Source organism: Nycticebus coucang, chromosome 9 (assembly GCF_027406575.1).
Source record: "Nycticebus coucang isolate mNycCou1 chromosome 9, mNycCou1.pri, whole genome shotgun sequence".
In the NCBI taxonomy this organism is placed as follows: Eukaryota; Metazoa; Chordata; class Mammalia; order Primates; family Lorisidae; genus Nycticebus; species Nycticebus coucang.
In genome coordinates this window covers 116375453-116398605 of record NC_069788.1, presented here as the reverse complement: position 1 = coordinate 116398605, position 23153 = coordinate 116375453, and the positions used below count along the sequence as shown (strand labels likewise).

At 46.4% G+C, this 23153-nt stretch overlaps 1 protein-coding gene and 1 pseudogene across 3 annotated transcripts in view; one reads left to right on the top strand and one right to left on the bottom strand.

Moving 5' to 3' along the window:
• Positions 1–13029, top strand: part of PLEKHD1 (pleckstrin homology and coiled-coil domain containing D1) — a 43146-nt gene extending 30117 nt beyond the window's left edge. For both annotated transcript variants that reach the window (XM_053601283.1, XM_053601284.1), the window contains 7 exons: positions 4996–5090; positions 6624–6717; positions 8552–8730; positions 9251–9383; positions 9740–9884; positions 10352–10501; positions 10808–13029. In XM_053601283.1, the coding sequence (XP_053457258.1) occupies positions 4996–5090; positions 6624–6717; positions 8552–8730; positions 9251–9383; positions 9740–9884; positions 10352–10501; positions 10808–10977 (966 nt within the window). In that variant the 3' untranslated portion in view covers positions 10978–13029. The remainder of the gene's footprint in view (positions 1–4995; positions 5091–6623; positions 6718–8551; positions 8731–9250; positions 9384–9739; positions 9885–10351; positions 10502–10807) is intronic.
• Positions 13030–21455: 8426 nt separating this feature from the next.
• LOC128593350 (ubiquitin-conjugating enzyme E2 E1-like) lies at positions 21456–22792 on the bottom strand (annotated as a pseudogene). The gene has a single exon (XR_008382333.1). The product of XR_008382333.1 is annotated as a ubiquitin-conjugating enzyme E2 E1-like (transcript).
• Positions 22793–23153: the final 361 nt, after the last annotated feature.

Below are 23153 nucleotides of genomic sequence, written 5' to 3'. Positions count from 1 at the left end.
TTGATGAAAATATTTCAAATGGTATATAAAACCGGCACATTGTACCCCAAGATTGCATTAATGTACACAGCTATGATTTAATAAAAAAAAAAATAGATAAATAAATACTTGAATGTTGCGACCCAAGAATCCAGCCAACCTGACCTGTTTATTCAAGGCGTTTTATTAGGAATTCAGGGGGCATGCACACACAAGGCAAAAAGTGAGAAGGGGCTTGGTGCCCGTAGCACAGTGGTTACAGCACCAGCCATATACACCAAGGGTGGCAGGTTTGAACCAGGCCCGGACCAGCTAAACGACTGCAACAAAAAATAAAATAGCCGGGGGTTGTGGCCGGCCCCCGTAGTCCCAGCTACTTGTGAGGCTGAGGCAGGAGAATTGCTTGGGCCCAGGAGTTTGAGGTTGCTGTGAGCTGTGACGGGACAGCACTCTACGGAGGGCGACAAAGTGAGACTGTCTCAAAAAGGGGCGGTGCCTATTGCTCAGTGAGTAGGGCGTGGGTCTCATACGCCGAGGGTGGCGGGTTCAAACCCAGCCCTGGTCAAACTGCAACAACAACAAAATAGCCGGGCATTGTGGCGGGCGCCTGTAGTCCCAGCTGCTCGGGAGGCTGAGGCAAGAGAATCACTTGAGCCCAAGAGTTGGAGGTTGCTGTGAGCTGTGTGATGCCACGGCACTCTACCCAGGGCGATAAAGGGAGAGTCTGTCTCTACAAAAAAAAAAAAAGTGAGAAGGTAACAGTTTCATGTCTCAATTAAACAGGGAGTTCTTATTCAAGGAAGCAAGCTATCAGGCTAAGGAACATAGGAGCACTAAATAAGGGATTTAAACAGCACCATTGTAGGGACTTAATGAGGGAAAGTTACAGCCCACAGATTAGATAGTTATGGCTCCAGGGTATTTGTCAGCTGTTCTTTAGCTTTATTTATAGCCTGTCGTTAAGCTGCTGATCTCTAGACATTTCTCAGACTATTTTCCTAATCTACCCTGCTGGACATTCCAACTCCCCCTCACCATCTGAGGTGTGGATCACAGTGGTGGGTTGGGGGGCTGAGACTCGGGGCCATAACCTGCACAAGATCTCGGGAGGATGCAGCCTGTAAATAAATAAAAAAGAAAGAAAGGAAAGGAAAGAAAGCATAATTAGTCTTTTTGAGGACTAGAAATCATTTTCTATGAACCGTGGTGAGCAGAATTGTTTGGCACAGAGGGAAGGAGACTTGGGAACATAGTAGGTGTTTTAAATACTTGAAGGGAAACAGATTAGTCTTGTTCTATGGCCCCTTGGGGGCGAAGTTGGACCCATAGAAGGAGTTAAAGGGAGGCAGATTTTGACTAAAAAGAGCTGGGAGTTGAAATGGGCTACCCCCTGTCCCAAGTGTGCTTGAGCAACTTGGAGTGCCAGGTGTTGGCAGCTGTCCTTTGCTTCATCTGTCTTCTGTTTTGCTAAGAGCTGTTCATTCTTACTTTGTTGTCTGGGACACAGAGGTATCTTAGCAGAGGAGATGGGCTGCAGGGGAGGGTGTGGCTGAGATGGAGAAAGGTTGGAAAGTGAGGCAGCTACTGAAGGGAGAGAAGATTTGGGCCAAAGATAGGATGGCTTAAGGAGTTTTGAAGAGAAGATTAGCTCCATAAAAGAGATATAACCCTATCATTGGAGCCCCACAAAGCTTTCAACAAAATCTTCCATCATTCACCAATGTGTTGTATGTGTAGCTTTCAGAGAGTGGCAGCACTGAGTCTGGCAGAGAGTGGAGACTGTAAAGAAAAGTTTGTTGTTTTTTTTTAAATAGAGACTCACTGTGTCCCCCTGGGTAGAGTGCTATGGCATCACAGCTCACAGCAACCTCAAACTCTTGGGCTTAAGTGATTCTCTTGCTTCAGCCTCCCAAGTAACTGGGATTACAGGTGCCGGCCTCAATGGCTGGCTAGTTTTTGGTTGTAGTTGTCATTGTTGTTTGGTGGGCCCAGGCTGGATTTGAACCTGCCAGCTCCCGTGTATGTGGCTGGCGCCCTAGCTGCTTTAGCTACAGGTGCTGAGCCAAGAAAGGTTTTTTATCAGGTTCTTCAGGGGAAGAAAGGAGCTGTCTCCTGATGGTGAGAGCCATTCAAACAGAGCTTGGATCATCTCTGGGCAGGAAAAACAAGCAGGGGACTTGACCCATCTGAGGAAGACTCTGATTGGTTTTAAAGTTTCTTGACCCTGGAGGCCTCTGATTCACTGGCACCTGTTTCTCTGACTCTTTCACAGGCAATAAATGCTGCCCTGCAGGTGTAGTGATTGACTCAGGTAGAAAAAGCATCTCAGAGCTTATGGCTGGGACCATGGGGGGTGGGGGTACAGATAAGAAAAATCAAATGATGGTTCTGCCATATTATTTGCAGGTAGGTTAGTCTCACTCTCTGGTTCTCAGAATTGTAGCTGGGACCTGCTGGCATCGCGTGAGGTGCTTAAATGCTGGCGAAAGATGGAAGGGGTGGCATTTTAATTGCTCTTTCCCCGTTTTCAATTATGAAAAGATAATATTAAGTAATTATGGTGATATTAAGTCAAGGGGAATATTTGCAAGTTGGAGTGTTGGAGAAAGGGCTTTCCAGAGAGAGAGAATTGTGGTGGGCCAAGATTTCCCAGTTGGGTCCTGCGGGGTCATTTTTGAAGCAGCAGGAGCCTCAAGACCTGTAAGAACCAGGTGGCTGTGTGATTGTTCAGGTTGCTCAGGGATTCTTGTCATTTTCTTAGGCCCTGAAACAGCCCTGCTATGGCAGGCAGGGGCCACCAGAGAGGGAGTAAGTTGGGTTGGTCAAATCTGAGGCCACAGAGAGGTTTATCATCGTTATCAACAAGATCATGTGTCTGCATATGATATTGCAGTGGAGTCAGGGTCTACGAGAATAACATTTTAATTACATTTACGTTGTGTCCATATACGGTAGAGGTTTATCATCGTTATCAACAAGATCATGTGTCTGCATATGATATTGCAGTGGGGTAGGGTCTACGAGAATAACATTTCAATTACATTTATGTTGTGTCTATATACGGTTTCTCATGCATAGACACAATGCACACATGGCAGAGGGAAGGGAACAGAGCACACGGAGACACACACTGTCTCTCTCTCTCTCTCTTTTTTTTTTTTTTGTGGTTTTTGGCCAGGGCTGGGTTTGAACCCACCACCTCTGGCATATGGGACCGGCACCCTACTCCTTGAGCCACAGGCGCCACCCATGTCTCTCTCGTTTTTGAGACAGAGTATCTGTCACCCTCAGTAGAGTGCAATGGAGTCACAGCTCACAGCAACCTCAAACTCCTGGGCTCAAGTGATCCTCCTGCCTCAGCCTCCCAAGTAGCTGGGACTACAGGCACCTCCCACAATGCCCGGCTGTTTTTAGAGATGGTGTCTTGCCGTTGCTCAGGCTGGTCTCTAACTCGTGAGCTCAAGCAATCCGCCTGCCTCAGCCTCACAGAGTGCTAGGATTACAGACGTGAGCCACCATGGTGGCAACACATGGTCTCTTAAAGGCATCTGCCTAGAAGTAGCTCACTTCTGCTTATATTCATTGGCCTCATGAGCCAACCCAACCCAGCAGATGCACTGTAGGTATGCAGTGTGCCCAGGGGGAGCAGCAGAATACCAGTGGCTGCCCTGGTGGGGACATGTGGTAGAGTGAGGTCAGTTTGTAACCAGTGATCCACACTGAAAGTACCGGTAATGACTAGAAGGGCCAGAGAGAGCAGCACTCTGGGTAAGAAGTTTAGGGATGGAGGCCCTGGGGATTGGAATGAGGCTCTTCCCTTTACCTCATAGTTCATTCCTTCTCTGAATCATCTTAAAGTCAACGGCAACTCCTCCCTGGTGGGGTTTCCATTCCCTTTGGGAACGAAGCCCTCCAAGCAAAAAGGAGAGTATAATTTGGAGCTGGTAGTTGAGAAAGAAAGTGGATGTAGAAATAACCACCACCCCCAGCGTAAAATGTGGAGGAGCAAAGTTGTCACAATAACCTTTCCAGCCAAACTTCACATGAAATGTGTCCCTCAATGCTACCTGCCACTGATCCCAGGAAAATAGCACCCCTGGACGACTGGTTGCCAGCATTCCTGAAGGGACTAGCCTGCCCCCCTGGAGCCTCTGCAGGGCTTTCTGTCTCTTTTGTACCTCTGGGGCTGAGCAGAGGGAACCTCTAGCCACCTGGGTGGTTACCTCCCAGGTACCTTAGAAAAAAAAGAATTCTTGGGCTGGGTTCTGTGGCTCATGCCTATAATCCTTACACTCTGAGAGGCTGAGGCAAGAGGATCACTCACTTGAGATCAGGAGTTCAAGACCAGCCTGAGCAAGACCAAATAGAAAAATTAAATGGATATTGTGGTGGGTGCCTGTAATCCCTGCTACTTGGAAGGCTGATGCAGAAGGATCTCTTGAGCCCAGAGTTTGAGGTTCTTATGAGTAGGTTGATGCCATGGTACTCTAGCCTGGGCAACAAGAGAGACATTCTACCTCAAAAAAAAAAAAAGAAGAATCCTTATTTTCTGATTTTTGGTTTGGAAATGGCTTTTCCCTGCGGCTTCTAACAGACATCACTCCAGGGATCTTTGGTGGAAGTACACAGCACTCACCACTTTGTCCTTCAGGCTGGAGGGCCGGCGATCCCACCTTAGCTCATTAGAGACTGGACTTGCCTGGAAGAGTAGACATCTAGAATTATTTCTGTAATTACATCTAGCCTCAGGAAATAATGTTGGCATCATTTCTGAACCCTGTCTTCAACATGTGAAATGTGTTTTAAATGGGCCAGGTTCATCAAAGATTTTGTGTTTGTTGGGACTCTGTCATTGAGTGGGGCCCTGGGTTACTCTATGGACTTAATTCCAAGTGTGGTCCAGCATGTGCCCCAGACTGTGCTGAATCCCAAAGGGTCCTGGGTAAGAGTGGAGCTTCCTAATCTCAGGGCCCTTTGCTGCCTGCAACTCTTCTCTTCTTTTGTGGTTCTCTCCAGGAGCTTGAGCGCCTTAACCAAGTGCTGGAGGCTGAGAAACAGCAGTTTGAGGAGGTAGTGCAGGAGCTGAGAATGGAACAGGAACAGATCAAGAGGTACGTATGATGTCCGGGACAGGAGTGGGAAAGCGTGGTCCTAGGTTAGAGTACCCCTTGTCAGGCCTCCACCCAGGAGATACTTTTGACTTGGTTAGAGTCTTCAGGCCTTGGGTGTGCCCAGAAGAATCTGTACACTATACCCTTTACAAATGGGTCACTTCTGTCCACCGGAGCATGAGGCTTGGTGAGCACAGACAGGCAACCCTCCAAGTGACAAAGCCCTCCTGCCTCCATGAAACCTTCTGTACCCAGGGTCAGACAGGAGCAAGCTGGCCTGGGGTGCTATTGGCGAAGACCTCCAACATTTTCTGTCTTTCCTGCACAATTCTTCCACATCTTGCCAATGAAGTCATTGGGGATCTTTAGTCCCATGTATTGTTTGCAAATCTAGTTGCATATTACAATCATCTACTGAATTAGAATCTCTTGATAGTAGGCCCAGAAATCTATATTTTTAGACCCGTAGAATAACTTCTCTTTTTTTTTTTTTTTTTTTTGTGGTTTTTGGCCGAGGCTAGGTTTGAACCCACCACCTCCAGCATATGGGACCGGCGCCCTACTCCTTGAGCCACAGGCGCCGCCAGAAATCTATATTTTCAAAAAAGCATCCCAGCTGATTCTGACACAGCCTAACCAGGCATTTGGAGGCCACCTCTCTGAATAGTGTTGACAGTAGTGGCCATAATCATTATCACTATAGTTATCAGCATCATCACTCATCGTCAGTGATAGGCCCAATAGAATTTTTCTTGCTACCACCTTATAAAAGGAAGTCAATCAGACATGTATTTTGGGGAGGGAGAAACTCAGAGGATCTTCCCAATTAAATAGCTAGGCACCTACTCAGCTTCCAGAATTGTGCCAGACACATGAATGAAAGGTTAGTCCCCTTCCTTGAGAACCTTATGATGTAGTTGGGAAAACCAAATTCACACTCAGGAAGCATTAATGCAATAATATATAAACAGGGCTAGAAGGCATAGTGCCGATTTCCTGTGTTTTAGAAATTAAGATATGTATAATCATTATTGGCTTAAATAGAGGTTAAATTGAGCTGGGCCTTGAAAGGCAAGTAGGATTCAAAGAATTGAGCAGGAGAAGAAAGATAACGTAAGCAGGATGAGGGGAAACCTGTATCAAAGCCTGATGTGGCCAAGTTTCGTCAAGAAGGCAGCAAGGAGTGTGTTGCCCTAGAGCGGGGTCTTAGCCTTGTCCCATGTTGGAATGAGTGTGGGTTCTAGCAGGTGCTGTCCAAGGAAGGTGGGGTACAGCTGGGGTCCCGTTGTTTCTCCAGTGCTTCTCTCTGTCATTGGGGTGGCCCCAGGTTTACCTCAGCTGACGGATGCATGTGTACCTGGAGCAAGTGACTCCAACACCAGTGGGCTAGGATCTTCTTCTTTCAGCCCCAGGCCCCTACAACTGCTGTCGGGCCTTTCTGAGATCTATAGGGAGGTGAAGCCCAAGCATTTCAGTGTACAGAGGAGGCTGGGAGAGGTGGACACTGCCATACCCAGCCCTCTGTCCCTACAGGGAGCTGGAACTGACGGCAAGATGCCTGAAGGGTGTGGAACAAGAGAAAAAGGAGCTGAGGCACTTCACGGAGTCCTTGCAGCAGACGCTGGAGGTGAGGGCCCTGGTGGGCAGCTGACTGGGAGGCAGGCTACCTGGCTGGGCCACTGGATACTGGTTTTTCCAACAGTGTTTCCCCAAGGAGTAATTTGCTAGGAGGATGGGCATGACGGGGCCCTGATCTGAAAGGGTCTCTTCTCTGTGGGTCCTTGGAAACTCCAGCTGATGCATGAGGCTCAAAGCAGGAAGTGGCCGGTCCTAGATCCAGAAGGGCAAATCCAGGCTCATCCTTGCCTGGACCATGCCCTCAGGAAATCCACCTCCTTCAGTGCTTATTATATGTTTATGATAGATGGAGGATTGGGTAGCGTGAGCAGTGAGGTTGTGCACCTCTTCCTTCTTGTGGCTTGTTCACTTTGCTGTTCTTGCATGAAACTGAGCGTGAAGGGAAATCAAGAGTCCCCAGTCACCTCCATTTCATTCCACGGAAAGAAAAGGAGAGGGGGAGGGGCATGTGTCAAGGACAAATCCTTACCATGACACAAAAGCATGAACTCTGACCCCAGCCTCTCCTTCCTCCCACCCACTCTCCCTCTGCCTGCCCCTCTACACCTGGCACAAAGACCCACTCCACTGAGCTAAGATGCCCCCGGCGGCCTCCATAGCTGTGCCTTCCACACAGTGCATCCTTTCTCTTCTTTGCTGCCTGGAGAACAAACTCCTTTTTTTTTGAGACAGAGTCTTACTTTGTCGCCCTGGGTAGAGTGCTGTGGCATCGCAGCTCACAACAACCTCCAACTCTTGGGCTCAAGTGATCCTCTTGCCTCAGCCTCCCAAGTAGCTGGGATTACAAGGCACCTGCCACAACGCCTGGATAGTTTTAGAGATGGGGTCTTGCTTTTGCTCAGGCTTGTCTCAAGCTCGTGAACTCAGGCAATTCACCCACCTCAGCCTCCCAGAGTGCTAAGAGTGAGCTACCACACCCGGTAAGAACAAACTGTTCATCCATCTAAGGCTCAGCTCAAATGTCTCCTTCGTCAAGCTTCCTCAGTTCTTCTAAGCAGTATTTACTTTGTGTTCTGGGCTGCCATGGCATTTTGTGTATCTGTTGTGGGACCTGACACTCTAGGTGTGTTTCCAAACTGTGAACTTCAGTGGACTGTGTCGTAATGTTCCTCTAACCCCAGTCTCTGAAGTGGGTCTGGCACATGGCATGTGACCCATGTGTGTGCTGAACCCACACATTGCCTTGCAGGCTGCATGAGTTCCTAGTCTCCCTTGACTGGCTGGAGCCTTGTTTGTGGTGCCTTTTTTGTTTCTCTTTCTCTGTCTCTCATCGTGGAAGGTGGTTCCCATGGATATTTTCACATCTAAGATTTCTCTGAGGTACAAGATCCCAGTCTGATGAATGAGGACAGTATCTAAACCTGCTCATGGGCTGGCTCCTGTGGGAGTGTTCACATAAGCCCAATGCACGCCCCCTCTCCCAGGAAGGTCATGGTGCCCCTGGGCCTTGGGGACAGTTCTAGTTGGTGCCACCTCTACCGGAAGCCACGTAGGCTCCTTTCTGACTCCCTCCATGGCGGAGTAGCCTTGCCTCCTCGTGAGGAAGACCAACCTTGGCCTTTTTTTGTGTGTGTGTGTGTGGTTTTTGGCCTGGGCTGGGTTTGAACCCACCACCTCCTGCATATGGGAGTGGCGCCCTACTCCTTGAGCCACAGGCGCCGCCCCAACCTTGGCCTTTTACCTCAGGGGAGGAATGAAGACATTCCAGCTATCACAGAGGATTGAGAGAGGCACGAATCACTCCCTGTAATCAAAAGGTGAGGGCAGCCATGTTGCTGAACCAAAATTAGGCTCTTTCTTTACCTTTCCTTCTACCATGCCAGGAACTCTCCATAGAGAAGAAGAAGACCCTGGAAATGCTGGAAGAGAATGAGAACCAGCTGCGGACACCAGCCAGTCAGAGTGCGCAGCCCCCACCCGGTGGGGGCCTCCACAGCAACCTGAGGCAGATTGAGGAGAAGATGCAGCAGCTCTGGGAGGAGAAGCTCCTGGCCGAGAAGCGGTGAGCCTGAGCCCTGAGTCCATGGTCAGCCCTGGAGGCTGGCAACCTTCCTGGAACTGGACAGTTGGGGAACTGGACAGTTGGACTCTCAGGTTTTAATTGGCACTGACCAGATGGCCAGTCACTTCCTTTGGCCTAGGATTCAATGGGAAGGGAGGCTTCACCTCCCAAAGTTGATTGATAATTATCTCTTGCAAGGGTGTGAACCCTACAGAGGCATCGGCCCTGGTAACTGGTAATGGTGCCTGGTGGCAGGCTGAGCAGGTTCTCTTAGCCCCCTCTTACTTGTGAGGAAATAGCCTCAGGGGTCACGTGACTTTTCTGAGGTCACACAACCAGCAAGCTGGGGAACCAGAAGTCCAGGCTTCTGACTGGAAGCTAAAGGCCCCCATTGCTAAGCACACCAGGGGGCCTGGACCAGGGCTTCTCTAGTCAGATCTCTAAGAGGGGCTGCTCTGCACACAGAGGCCACTTCCTTTGGCGAGTGAGCGTCGAGTAAGTGCCTCTTCTGTCCCTGCAGGATGAAGGAGAATGAGGAGCGCTCAAGGGCCCTGGAGGAGGAGCGTGAGTTCTACTCCAGCCAGTCCCAGGCACTGCAGAGCTCGCTGCAGGAGCTGACTGCGGAGAAGCAGCAGGCTGAGCGGGAGCTCAAGGTACGGCTGAACCTGTGGGGAAAGGCTCAGGCCTTTCCTGCCACCTGGACACTTCTCTCACATCCCTGCACTTTACCAGGTAGCTGCCTGAATTATCTCCGCTCATCTGACCAGGCAGTCAGGTCTGGGGTTGGAGACACCACCTATGAGGGGAAGCAGCCATCAGTGACAGAGGCCTGCTGGATGCAGGGACTGGTCTAGGCCATCTGGTTCAGGGGGAGACACACAGAGGCAGGATGTGGCAACTTCCATCCAAGCCCACTGAGCCAGGGGTGACCAGGGAAGGCTTCCGGAATAGATGGCACCTGCTCGCAGGACCTGAATTCCCTCTCATTTCCCTCTCCCCACACCCTCAGGCTGAGGTCAAGATCCGCATGGACCTGGAGAGACGCCTGCGGGAGGCAGAGGGGGCCTTGCGGAGCCTGGAACAAGGGCTCAACTCCAAGGTGCGGAATAAGGAGAAGGAGGAGAGGATGCGGGCTGATGTGAGCCATCTGAAAAGTAAGCCCTGCCCTCCAAGGCCCAATCCCCCAGCTCTGGAGCTCACACCCAGCCAGAGTCCAGGCCCCAGCCTGGAACAGGGCCTGGAGCCCCACACTGGGGCTGGGTGCATGTGGCGTCCCCCAGCTATTGATGGGGTTTCTTCTCAGCCCTGCCTGCAGGCAGCTCCTTGGTGCTGCTTCTCTTTGGCTGTTGGTTCTGGGTGGGGGTCTGGGATGGGGAAAGCCCCCAGTATCTTCCCCTTTTCAAAAGCTCAGAGCTCTGTTCTCCGCAGAGCTGCCTCTGAGATGGCTGCAGATTGTGGTTTGAGGGGCAAAGGGCGAGCCTTCAGCAGGTAGCCCTGGTCTCTCAAGGAATAAGGTGGATGTATTTCCCACTCAGCCTCGCCAGGGTCCAGGGAAGGGGAGGGCCAGGACTGGAGGGAAGGATGCAGTGGCTTAGCATCCTCCCTGGTCCTGCCGTCACAGGGTTCTTTGAGGAGTGTATCCGCAATGCCGAGCTGGAGGCCAAGATGCCGGTCATCATGAAGAACTCTGTGTACATCCACAAAGCTGCCACTCGCCGCATCAAGAGCTGCCGCTTCCACCGGCGCAGGTCCAGCACCTCCTGGAATGACAGTGAGTGTAGCCATTTGCAGGCCTGGGGGGTGGGATGGTCACAGGCTGTTGGTGACAAGGCAGGAAGAGGGCAAGGCGGGCAGTGAGCAGGCTTGGTCCAGCTGGAAAGTCAGATAGTATGGCCTCAAGCCTGGCTCTGCTGTCCTCTGCAAGTGGGGCAATCTCGGGGCACTGGGTTCCTGGAGGCCCAGGGGTGGGAAGAGCTGGGAAGAGCTCAATGGTACAGAGGATGGGGGCAAGTTTGGGGATGGCCAAGCCTTGGTGAGTGGGACCATTCACTGGGCTAGTTGGGTCCTGCCTCCACAGTGAAGCCGTCCCAGTCCTTCATGACCTCGCAGCTGGAAGCCAACAACATGGAGGAGCTGAAAGAGGTGGCCAAACGGCTCAGCAGGGACCAGCGCTTCAGGGAATCTGTCTACCACATCATGGCTGCCCAGCCCGGGGCCCCCTCAGCGCTTTCCCGGGGTGCAAAGTGATGGGCATTTTCTCCCTGCCTCCCCATCTTTCCTCTGGGCCTAGGGCTGAGGGTTGGGAAGGGGCAGCAGAGGGAAACCCGACTCTGCCTGGCTCCTCTCCTCTGGTAGGCCCCTGGGGATCAGCCTCACCCCTAAAGGGCAGGGACACACTCCCTCCACCCACCCCCACCCTACCCTGGGGTCTACATTGGGTCCATGCAGGCCTGAGCTGGGTGCCTCCTGATTGTCTTGCGAGGTGAGAACAGAGCTAGCTATTAACAGAGACTGCAGCCCCTCCTGGGGCCCACCACATTCTTCTGTGACTCTGACTCTCTTGCCCTGCCCTGGTTGTGTATAAAGGCCTTACCTTCCTACCCTGGCGCTCCTTTTCCCCCAGGTTTCCTGACCCTCTCTGCTTCTGGCATTCAGTGAGACATCCTCAGCTGAGGCCCCTCATTTATACCACATAGTGGGGTGGGGAAGAAAGGGGTCCAGGGCAACAGCCTCTGGGCTCACCGCACACATACACTTGCCACAGAACAGCCAAGAGAGCACAGATGTCTCCCTCCCAGCTTCTGTGGCCTTGCTGCCTCCTCTTCCAGGGAGGCTTTGCCCAGTGAGACAATGTGACTTTGCACTCTTCAGATGGGCTGTGATGAAACTAGAAGCCAGTGATCAGCTCAGAGTCCTTAGGGATGGAGCTGACACACCAATCTGGAACTTTCACGGAAGACCACTACCCTCTGGGGGGCTGAGAGCTATAGATCATGTCCCTCACCCATATCTGCCCTGCCCTTCTCCTTGCAGACCCACCCTCCACAGCTGCCTCTCTGTTGGCCTTTCATCCAAAAAAGAGGGTCTACCTGGGATCAGGGTGCTCTAGGACACTGGTGTTATAATAGGTGCCAATTCTCTACTGCTCGGAAAGCCAAGATGTTCTGAGAGACAGACAGATGGCTGTAGGACAAATCCCAGCAGCAGAGGCAGGCCCCGGGAAGCCTGCATCCCATCCTATGGGAAGAGGAACATCGCCACCTCTGAGGCTGTGCACATCTGCTGCTAGGCTGGCCAAGTCCAGCTGGCTGACCTGCTCTGTACTCAGGGCCACCTGGTAAAAATCACCTACATGGTGCTCTCCAGGGGCAGGTGGACTCTGAAGGCTTCATCCAGTCTTTGCAGAACTTAGCTGGGTCAGGGGTAGGTACCTCAGAAACAATGCATTTGAAAGGGCTGAGTATAAACATAAAAGTTTAAACATACATAAATCTGCATAAACCCAGAACTCGTTTATCTACTATGTATGAAGGGGAAGATTTATAAAACCCAGATTACTATTTTTGTTTGTTTTTAAAGAATTAAATTAATAGTGACTTGCTGTTGGAGAAAGGTCTTTTAAAAACTTATTAAAGCATTTGTTTTTCCTGGGCAAGTCATTAACCAGAAAGAAAGTACTAGTCTTAGTCCATTTTGTGCTGCTGTAACAGAAAACCTGAGATGGGGTAAATCTATAAAGAACAGAAACTTACTGGTTCACAGTTTTGGATGCTGGGAAGTCTCAACATCAAGGACCTTCTTGCTGTGTCATCCCAGAGCCAAACAGCAAAGAGGGGGCAAGAGAGAGGGGGCCAAACTGATCCATTCATAACAAAACTACTCCCTCAAAAATTAATCTGCTCATGAGGGCAGAGCCCTCCCGGCCTAGTCATCACCTCTTAATTCCAATACAATGGCCATTAAATTTCCACATGAACTTGGGAGGGGACAAACGTTCAAACCAGGGCAGCACTTTCCTGTGTACATTCACCAAACTCTAGTTTGCTTCTGTTCTCACCCTATGCTTTCCATGCCTCAGGCAAGCTGGGGTTACCTTCAACCAAATGAGCAATCCATAACTGTGTATTTGTTAAATGCTCCCTCACTGTACCTAGCACTGTAAATAGGAAAAAAGCGACACCTCTATATGAAAGGATATAGGGGTGGAAATTGCTTAGTGGAAATATATTGATCTGATTTGTTTTTTAATTTTTAAAAACAAAACTCTTATTCCTTGGCCAAATAAATGCAGAACCTCCTGAGTACTCTGTGTGGTCATTGCTAGAGAGGAGTTGCTCCCTGCAGGCCAAAGGTAGAACTCTAGCCTCACCTTTCCAGCTGTCTCCATTGCACACTCCCAGACACACTTCTGCCAAACTGATTCTTTCATAACAAAACTACTCCTTCAAACATTGAAGGAAGTGCTCCCACCACTGCATCGCTTGTGAGAGGCTTCTTAATAATTAATAGAAAAATCTGCCTTCCCACCCTTGATCCTGGCTGTCCCTGTGTAACAAGGACGATCAGCTGGGTTTTCTTTTGTTCAGAGAATAAACCAAAGGGACAGAGCTGACTGTGCCAGCGAGAGTAGCCTCAGGGAGACAGGACACCTGAATTTCGTGAGAGACAGACAGATGGCTGCAGACTGAAACTACTGTTAGTTTCAGCATCACTATAGGAAATAGTTTTACCTGCTCTGATAAGGAGAGGTTTGTGAGAAAAGGTCAGGACTGGATTCTCCTCCTGTGTGGGTTGTGTACTTTCCCCCCAGGGAGATCTTAATGGATGAGGCAGGAGACCTGGGAAACACTTGGCATCAGACCCACTCACCAGCCTCCCCCACTGTGAGGGAGGTACCACCTCTATTCATCCCTGCAGGGACGCACTACTTGCCCCAAGAATCCCACCCAGCTCAGCATGGCCTAGGCCACCTGTTTTGGAGCCCACGATGAATGATAATAGTGGAAAAAAAACTTGCTCAAGTCTCAGGGAGACAACCCAGGGATGTGTCAGATTTGATTTAATGGCAAGGTCATTAAACCCATTGGACAACACTGCCCTGGAGCCATCAGATGAAGTCCAGCTGCCCCATGGGAACTATGCTCCCACAGTCAGCCATGGTGAAGCTTCTCCGACCCCCAGGCCTCTGCAAGGTTGCCCCAAACTCTGTGGCTTTGACTCCTGGAGGAAAAGCTTTTGACTTCTCTTACCCTACTCCTGGCAAGCAGGAATGGAGGGGTATCCTTTGCAAGTCTTTGGGAGAGGACTCAATGGTTGTTTTTGCCTCTTAGAAGAGAGATCCACTCCCAGACGTCCAAAGCAACTGGGAGAAACTGGTTATTCAAACTCCTGAGTGAGTGCACATGGGTGCGGTGTTCCCAGTCCTCCTGACTGCACATCACACCTCCTCTTCCCCTTCCTGGACTTGGGCTTCTGCTGATGGCTTCTAACTCTTCTGACTCAGACATGAGTTTCACCACCCCATGCTGGATTAAAGGCACTCAGGACAAATTGGGGAAATTTTCCAAGCTCAGGAATCCTAGGAGATGAGGGTCATAATTTACTAAATCCCCTTGTGGCATACTCTACTTTCCACTGTCACCAAAGGTTTAAATGTAGTCTAGCATTCTGTGTCTCTCTGGCTTTGCCTCTGAGTGAGACTTGGTAACTAGGCAGGAAAGTTGGGGTGATTCAGGTGTTCACAGGCAAAAGACTTGACATCAGGGGGTCTAGGGGCCATCCAGACAGCTGCAGAGCCAGGTATGTCTGGGGGCTCATGCTGTCTTGGGACTTTGCTTTCTTTTTTTTTTTGAGACAGAGTCTCAAGCTGTCGTTCTGGGTAGAGTGGCATGGTATCATGGCTCAAAGCAACCTCCTATTAGGCTCAAGTGATCCTCTTGCCTCAGTTTTTTTATTTTTAGTAGAGACAAGGGTCTTGCTTTTGCTCAGGCTGGTCTGGAACTCGTGAGCTCAAGCTATCCACCCACCTCAGCCTCCTGGACTGCTAGGATAACAGGCGTGAGCCACCTCGCCTGGCCGACTTTGCTTTCTTCCTCTATAACAGAGGTTCTCAGCCTGTGGGTCGCGACCCACAGGAACTGTATTAAGGGTCACGGCATTAGGAAGGTTGAGGACCACTGCTCTGGAGGATCTGACACCCACCTCTGGGATGAGAGTCCTCTAAGAACAGACTTAACGTGCTTCTGTTATCTTGGCAAAAGCTATGGCTGGTGAGCCTTGGAGTATTTACAAAAAGAACCTTCCCCCTTACCGAGCAGTAACCCCATTGATAAGACAGGGACGAGAGGAGCTTGCCACACACTCTGCCAGTAGCTTCTGGGGGGATTTGGGAGAGGGCTCTGATGGTAAAGGCTAGGCCTCTGTTATGTCACTTGCTGGCTCTGTAGCTTTTGAAAGATCACTATTTAAAATATATTTATCCATTTTTTTTTTAATTTTCTTTTTTTTAAATTTACACATGAGGCTGCTCAGAACCCTTGAGATTTTAAAGTTCTCTGATCTGGGACCTGGCAGCTCTGGAATCAACTGAAAATTGGCTGTCACTGTCACTAGTGAGCAAGAACACACAAGGTCAAGTTCTGGCTCAGGAGGTTTTAAGATGAGAACAGGAAAGACAATTAAATTTATCATCTCAAGGAAAAGGTGACTGTGACTAATCATGGTTGTTTGGAAAGGGAAGATGTCAGTTGTCCTGTCCACCCTGGCATCTGAGGCCTTGGTCAGCATCACTTCTTTCCATCTTCACTCAACACATATTTATTGAGATTCTATTGTGTGAAGTCAAGTACCTGCCTGGTGCTAATCCCTATCACTTACTGGGCTTTTTTTTTTTTTTTAATTGTGGCAAAATATGCATAATGGCATTTACCACCTTGACCATCTCTAAGTACACAGTTTAGTAGTGTTAACTATATTCACATTGCTGTGCAACCAATCTCCAGAACTTTTTCATCTTGTAAAACTTGAACTCTGATCCCATTCAACATTAACTCCCCATTCCACCTCCCCCTAGCCCCTGGCAACCACTGTTCTACCTTCTGTTTGTGTGAATTTGACTACTTCGGATACCTCATATAAGTGGAATTAGTCAGTATTTGTCTTTTTTGTGACCAGCTGGTTTCACTCAGCATCATGACTTCACGGTTCTACAATCTACATTGTAGCATGGGTCAGAAGGCCCTTCCTTTTAAAAACTGAATACTATCTGATCACTTTTAGAAAAAACAAATTGAAATACTGCTCTTCTAACAAATTATTAGTCAATGGGGGAGCCCCTACTGTCTTGAAGGACAGGAGGGTCACAACTGAGGGGGCGCAGGAGCTCTGTCTAGTCTTTCCTTCTCAGTTTCCAGGTGTGTCCCCTGCGGCCTGGGGCTGAGGCAGTGTCAGTGTGCACTTCTTCCTTCGTCCCAGCAGATGGCAGCATGCTCTGAGCCGGGCCTGCAAACTCCAGCAGGAAAGTAGCTGAGGCTCCCGAGAAGGGAGAGGGGGACTTTGCAGCACAGCTGAGGTTCTGAAAGATTAGTTTTGAATCTCCCCACTGTTCTCTCCTCTAAGGTACGAAGCAAAGAACTCTGCTTCGGCCATCTCTTATTGAGCCCTTTATATACCACACCATGCACTTTCACATTGATTTCTTCTTTTTTTTTTGTATTCACAACATCCCTTTGATTCATAGAAAAAATGAAGGCTGGGTGCAGTGGCACCATCTTTCACGGTTAACAATAATGATTCTCCCTGGATAAAAGATTTAAACTTAAGACATGAAACTATAAAAATACTAGAAGAGAGTGCAGGGGAAACACTTGAAGAAATTGGCCTGTGAGAATATTTTGTGAGGAGTACACCCTGGGCAATTGAAGCAACACCAAAAATACATTACTAGGATCTGATCAAACTAAAAAGCTTTTGTACATCCAAGAACACAGTAAGTAAAGCAAACAGACAACCTTCAAGATTTTTGCAGGTTATGCTTATGACAAAGGTCTGATAACAGAATCCACAGAGAACTCAAACTTATCAATAAGAAAATAACAAATAACCCCATTCCTATGTGGGCAAGAGACTTGAGCAGAAACTTCTCTGATGAAGACAGGCTCATGGCCTACAAATACATGAAAAGATGCTCATCATTCTTAATCATCAGAGAAATGCAAATCAAAACCACTTTGAGATATCATCTAACTCCAGTAAGATTAGCCTACATCACAAAATCCCAAAACTTCAGATGTTGGCATGGATGCAGAGAGAAGGGAATACTTCTACACTGCCGGTGGGAATGCAAGCTAATATGACCTTCTTGGAAAGAAGTTTAGAGAACACTCAAGGGACTAAAAGTAGACCTATTGTTCAATCCTGCAATTCCTCTACTAGGTATATACCTAGATGATCAAAAATTATTTTACAATAAAGACATTTGCACCAGAATGTTTATTGCAGCCCAATTCATAATAGCCAAGACATGGAAACAGCCCAAGTGCCCACTGACCCATGAATGGATTAACAAATTGTGGAATACTATGCAGCCATAAAAGGGATGGAGACTTCACATCTTTTATGTTTACCTGGATGGAGCTGGAACATATTCTTCTTAGTAAAGTATCTCAAGAATGGGGGAAAAAAGTATTCAATGTACTCAATACTACTATGAAATCAATATGTAATCACCTATACATTCATATAAATGGCAAAACATAACTATAGTTCAGAAAGTAGAAGGGAAGAGGAAAGAGGGGAGAGGAGGGAGGATACAGGACGAGGGAGGGTATTTGGAGGGACCGCACCTAATGTACATGATGCAATGGTACATTTCAAAACTATTACAAAATGAGTATAATTGTGATGGATGTGTTACTTAGTTCAATGTAAGCATTTCACATTGTATATCAAAGCAGCACACTGAATCCTGTAAATGTATCAATGTACAAAGTTATGATTTAATAAAAAAAATTGCAAATAAACTTTCCCATTGTGTAGGTTGTCTATTTGCTTTGGTTATTGTCTCCTTAGCTGTACAGAAGCTTTTCAGTTTAATTAAGTCCCATTTGTTTATTTCTGTTGTTGCAATTGCCACGGCAGTCTTCTTCATGAAGTCTTTCCCCGGGCCGATATCTTCCAGTGTTTTTCCTATGGTTTCTTTGAGAATTTTTTTTTCTTTATTAAATCATAGCTGTGTACATTGATATGATCATGGGGCTTCATACACTCGATTCATAGACATTTGACACATTTTCATCACAATGGTTAACATAGCCTTCCTGGCATTATCTCAGTTACTGTGCCAAGACATTTACATTCTACATTTACCAAGTTTTGCAAATACCCCTGTAAGATGCACCACAGGTATAATCCCACCAATCCCCCTCCCTCTACCCCCCACCCTCCCCTCCCTTTCCCACTACCCCCTATTGTTAGGTTGTAACTGGGTTATAGCTTTCATGTGAAAGCCCCAAATTAGTTTCATAGTAGGGCTGAGTACATTGGGTACTTTTTCTTCCATTCTTGAGATACTTTACTAAGAAGAATATGTTCCAGCTCCATCCATGTAAACAGGAAAGAGGTAAAGTCTCCATCTTTCTTTAAGGCTGCATAATATTCCATGGTGTACATATACCACAATTTATTAATCCATTTGCGGATCGATGGGCACTTGGGCTTTTTCCATGACTCAGCAATTATGAATTGGGCTGCAATAAACATTCTGGTACAAATATCTTTGTTATGTTGTGATTTTTGTCTTCTGGGCATATGCCCAGCAGAGGAATTACAGGATTGAATGGCAGATCTATTTTTAGATCTCTGAGTGTTTTCCATATATCTTTCCAAAAGGAATGTATTAATTTGCATTTCCACCAGCAGTGCAGAAGTGTTCCCTTTTCTCCACATCCACACCAACATCTCTGGTCTTGAGATTTTGTGATATAGGCTAGTCTCACTGGAGTTAGATGGTATCTCAAAGTAGTTTTGATTTGCATTTCTCTGATGATTAAAGATGATGAGTATTTTTTCATATGTCTGAAGGCCACGCTCCTGTCTTCTTCAGAGAAGTTTCTCTTCAAATCCCTTGCCCAGCCTGCGATGGGATCCCTTGTTTTTTCTTGCTGATGCGTTTGAGTTCTCTGTGGATTCTGGTTATTAAACCTTTGTCAGAGATATAACCTGCAAATATCTTCTCCCATTCTGAGGGCTGTTTGCTTGCTTTACTTACTGTGTTGTTGGCTGTGCAGAAGCTTTTTAGTTTGATCAAGTCCCAGTAGTGTATTTTTGAAGCTGCTTCAATTGCCCGGGGGGTCCTCCTCATGAAATACTCACCCAGACCGATTTCTTCAAGGGTTTTCCCTGCACTCTCCTCTATTATTTTTATAGTTTCATTTCTTACGTTTAAATCTTTAATCCAATGAGAGTCTATCTTAGTTAATGGTGAAAGGTGTGGGTCCAATTTCAGTCTTCTGCAGGTTGCCAGCCAGTTCACCCAGCACCATTTGTTAAATAGGGAATCTTTTCCCCACTGAATGTTTTTAATTGGCTTGTCAAAGATCAAATAACGGTAAGTAGCTGGATTCATCTCTTGGTTCTCTATTCTGTTCCAGATATCTACTTCTCTGTTTTTGTGCCAATACCATGCTGTTTTGATCACTATCGATTTGTAGTAAAGTCTGAGGTCTGGTAGTGTGATTCCTCCTGTTTTGTTTTTATTTCTGAGTAATGTCTTGGCTATTCGAGGTTTTTTCTGATTCCATATAAAACGAAGTATTGTTTTTTCAAGATCTTTAAAGTATGACAGCGGAGCTTTAATAGGGAGTGCGTTGAAATTATATATTGCTTTGGGTAGTATGGACATTTTAACAATGTTGATTCTTCCCAGCCATGAGCATGGTATGTTTTTCCATTTGTTAATATTTTCAGCTATTTCTTTTCTTAGAGTTTCATAGTTCTCTTTATAGAGATCTTTCACGTCTTTTGTTAGGTAAATTCCCAAATATTTCATCTTCTTTGGCACTACTGTGAATGGGATAGAGTCCTTAACTGCTTTTTCAACTTGACTGTTGTTGGTGTATATAAAAGCTACCCATTTATGGATGTTGATTTTGTAACCTGAGACGCTGCTGTATTCCTTGATCACTTCTAGGAGTTTTGTAGTAGAGTCCCTAGTGTTTTCCAGATACACAATCATATCATCTGCGAAGAGCGAAAGTTTGATCTCTTCTGACCCTATGTGGATACCCTTGATCGCCTTTTCTTCCCTAATTGCGGTGGCTAAAACTTCCATTACAATGTTAAAAAGCAATGGAGACAATGGGCAGCCTTGTCTGGTTCCTGATCTGAGTGGAAATGATTCCAATTTAACTCCATTCAATATGATATTGGCTGTGGGTTTGCTGTATATGGCCTCTATCAGTTTAAGAAATGTCCCTTCTAGACAATTTTCTTGAGTGTTCTGATCATGAAGGGATGCTGGATATTATCAAAAGCTTTTTCTGCATCCATTGAGAGAATCATATGATCTTTGTTTTTTAATTTGTTTATGTGCTGAATTACATTTATAGATTTACAGATATTGAGCCAGCCTTGAGACCCTGGGATAAAACCAACTTGGTCATGGTGTATAATTTGTTTGATGTGTTGCTGGATTCTGTTTGTTAGGATCTTGTTGAATATTTTTGCATTTATATTCATTAGTGATATTGGTCTATAATTTTCTTTTCTTATTGGGTCTTTTCCTGGTTTGGGGATCAGGGTGATGTTTGCTTCATAGAACGTGTTGGGTAGTCTTCCTTCTTTTTCTACCTTTTGGAACAGGTTGAGTAATATAGGTACTAATTCCTCTTTAAAGGTTTGGTAGAATTCTGACGTGAAACCATCTGGTCCCGGGCTTTTCTTTTGAGGGAGATTTTGTATAGTTGATGCTATTTCTGAACTTGATATGGGCCTGTTCAGTATTTCCACTTGATTCTGGTTAAGTCTTGGAAGGTGACGTGCTTCCAAGTATCGGTCAATTTCCTTCAGATTTTCATATTTCTGAGAATAAAGTTTCTTGTAATATTCATTAAGGATTTTTTGGATTTCTGATGAGTCTGTTGTTATTTCGTCTTTGTTGTTTCTGATTGATGATATTAGAGATTTTACTCTTTTTTTTTTTCTGATTAGGTTGGCCAGAGATTTATCTATTTTATTGACCTTTTCAAAAAACCAGCTTTTTGATTTATTGATCTGTTGTATTATTCTTTTGTTTTCAATTTCATTTAATTCTGCTCTAATTTTGGTTATTTCTTTTCTTCTACTGGGTTTGGGGTTGGAATGTTCTTCCTTTTCCAGTTGCTTGAGATGTCCCATTAAGTTGTTAACTTCCTCTCTTTCCATTCTCTTGAGGAAGGCTTGCAGTGCTATAAATTTCCCTCTTAGAACTGCCTTTGCGGTGTCCCAGAGGTTCTGATAGTTTGTGTCTTCATTGTCGTTTTGTTCCAAAAAATTGGCGATTTCTTTCTTAATCTCATCTCTGAACCAGCTATCATTCAGCATAAGGTTATTTAACTTCCATGTTTTTGTATGAGTATGCAGATTCCTGTTGTTACTCAGTTCAAGTTTTTTTTTTAATATTGTTTATTAGCACAGTAACAAATGTAGACTTAAGTAGTCCACAACATACAACCAATCCACTGAGCAATTCCTATTCCTCGTGTTACAGTTAACAGCTTAAGGTATTTCACTACAGGTTTCCACAAATCCTGATTCAATGTTTAATCTTTTAACAATAAAGTAGATTGGCATATAAAGTGAAATACATTAACTACTCATTTCCTATAAGTTGTCTTATAGCCATGTGCCCATTTTATATATATAAGATGACAGTCTCTAAAAATTGTTAAATATCAATGTTCCCTTCCAAGAAGGGAAAACAAATTCCTTAAAAAAAAAAAAAAGAAAAGAAAAAGTATGTAGTCTTAGAGGACTTTACAGAAATGGCTGTGTGTGTAACCTGTACAAAATTAAGCTGTTTTAAATTTACAGACTATAAGCAACTGAACCCAAGTATCTAAATGTACATTCTTTTCTGTACTATATTTCAGCTAATATTGCAGAACTAATGACAATTTTAAAAGTTGCTATTACCAATTCTGTCTACTGTAGTAAGATACCTTAAGTTACAACCAAATCTTAGGAAGTAAGACTGAATAATATCTGTTATAGAAATACCCTACTCTTTACCAACTCCCACCCTCCCCCACCCCTTCAAAATCATAAGCAGCTCTCTTCTGTGACAGACAAATAATCTAAGAATTGTGAAAACCCAATTTATGTAGCATATCTCTTGGTCCACTGTCTGGCCATCCTGTCATGTTCTGCTCTGTTGGTCATATACTGAGTGGCAATACTTCCTACCAACGGGGCAGCAGGATTACAATCTTTAAGAAGTGAGCAGATAGAAAGGAGAACTTTAGAAATGGTTAGTGCTGGACTCTTTCAATGTGTCCAAGCAAATAACACCTTGACTGTTTATATTACAGTGATAGATTCTGGTCCAAAATGTAACCTTTGGAGGCTTGAAGGGATATTCTGGTGTAAAAGTAATATCAAGGAAGAATACACCGCCCTCATACACAGTTTCTGGAGGCCCTAGAATGGTTGATCTCCATTCATAGATGTTATCGCCTTTGGGACCAGCACTGCAGTTAGGTGGGGGGTCTAAAGTGATGTCTGCCAGTTCCTTCTGAATCCTCTTGGCGCTGGTGGAGAGGAGTATGGAGTTTTTGCTCATGCTGACTTTACTCTCCTTCTTCTTGGGGGTGTTTGTTTCTTTCTCGGTTTGCTGGTTAGAGGACGAAGATGAGGAGGAGCTGGTGCTGGCCCTCGAATCGCCATCCGACATAGCGAAACCCCCCACCCCACCCCGCAAACAGCCCCTCTCTTTGTGTCTGGCTCCTCCATGCCACCGCTGCGGCTGCTGCTGCGGCTGTGGCTGGGCCTGGCCACTCATGTCTCTCTCTCGCTGGGAGAGAAGCGGAAGTGCCTCAGTTCAGGTTTTATTCCATGATGGTCCGAGAAGATGCAAGGAATAATTTCTATTCCTTTAAATTTACTGAGGTTAGACTTGTGACCTAAAATGTGGTCAATTTTGGAGTAAGTTCCGTGGCCTGATGAGAAGTATGTGTATTCAGTTTTGTCGGGATGGAATGTTCTATAGATGTCTGCTAAATATTGGATGGTTAGGTTTAAATCTTTGCTCAGCTTCTTGCTGGAGGATCGATCCAACACTGCCAAAGGAGTGTTGAAATCTCCAATGATTATGGAGCTGGAGGAAATCAAGTTACTCATGTCTGTTAGAGTTTCTCTTATAAATTGAGGTGCATTCTGGTTGGGTGCAT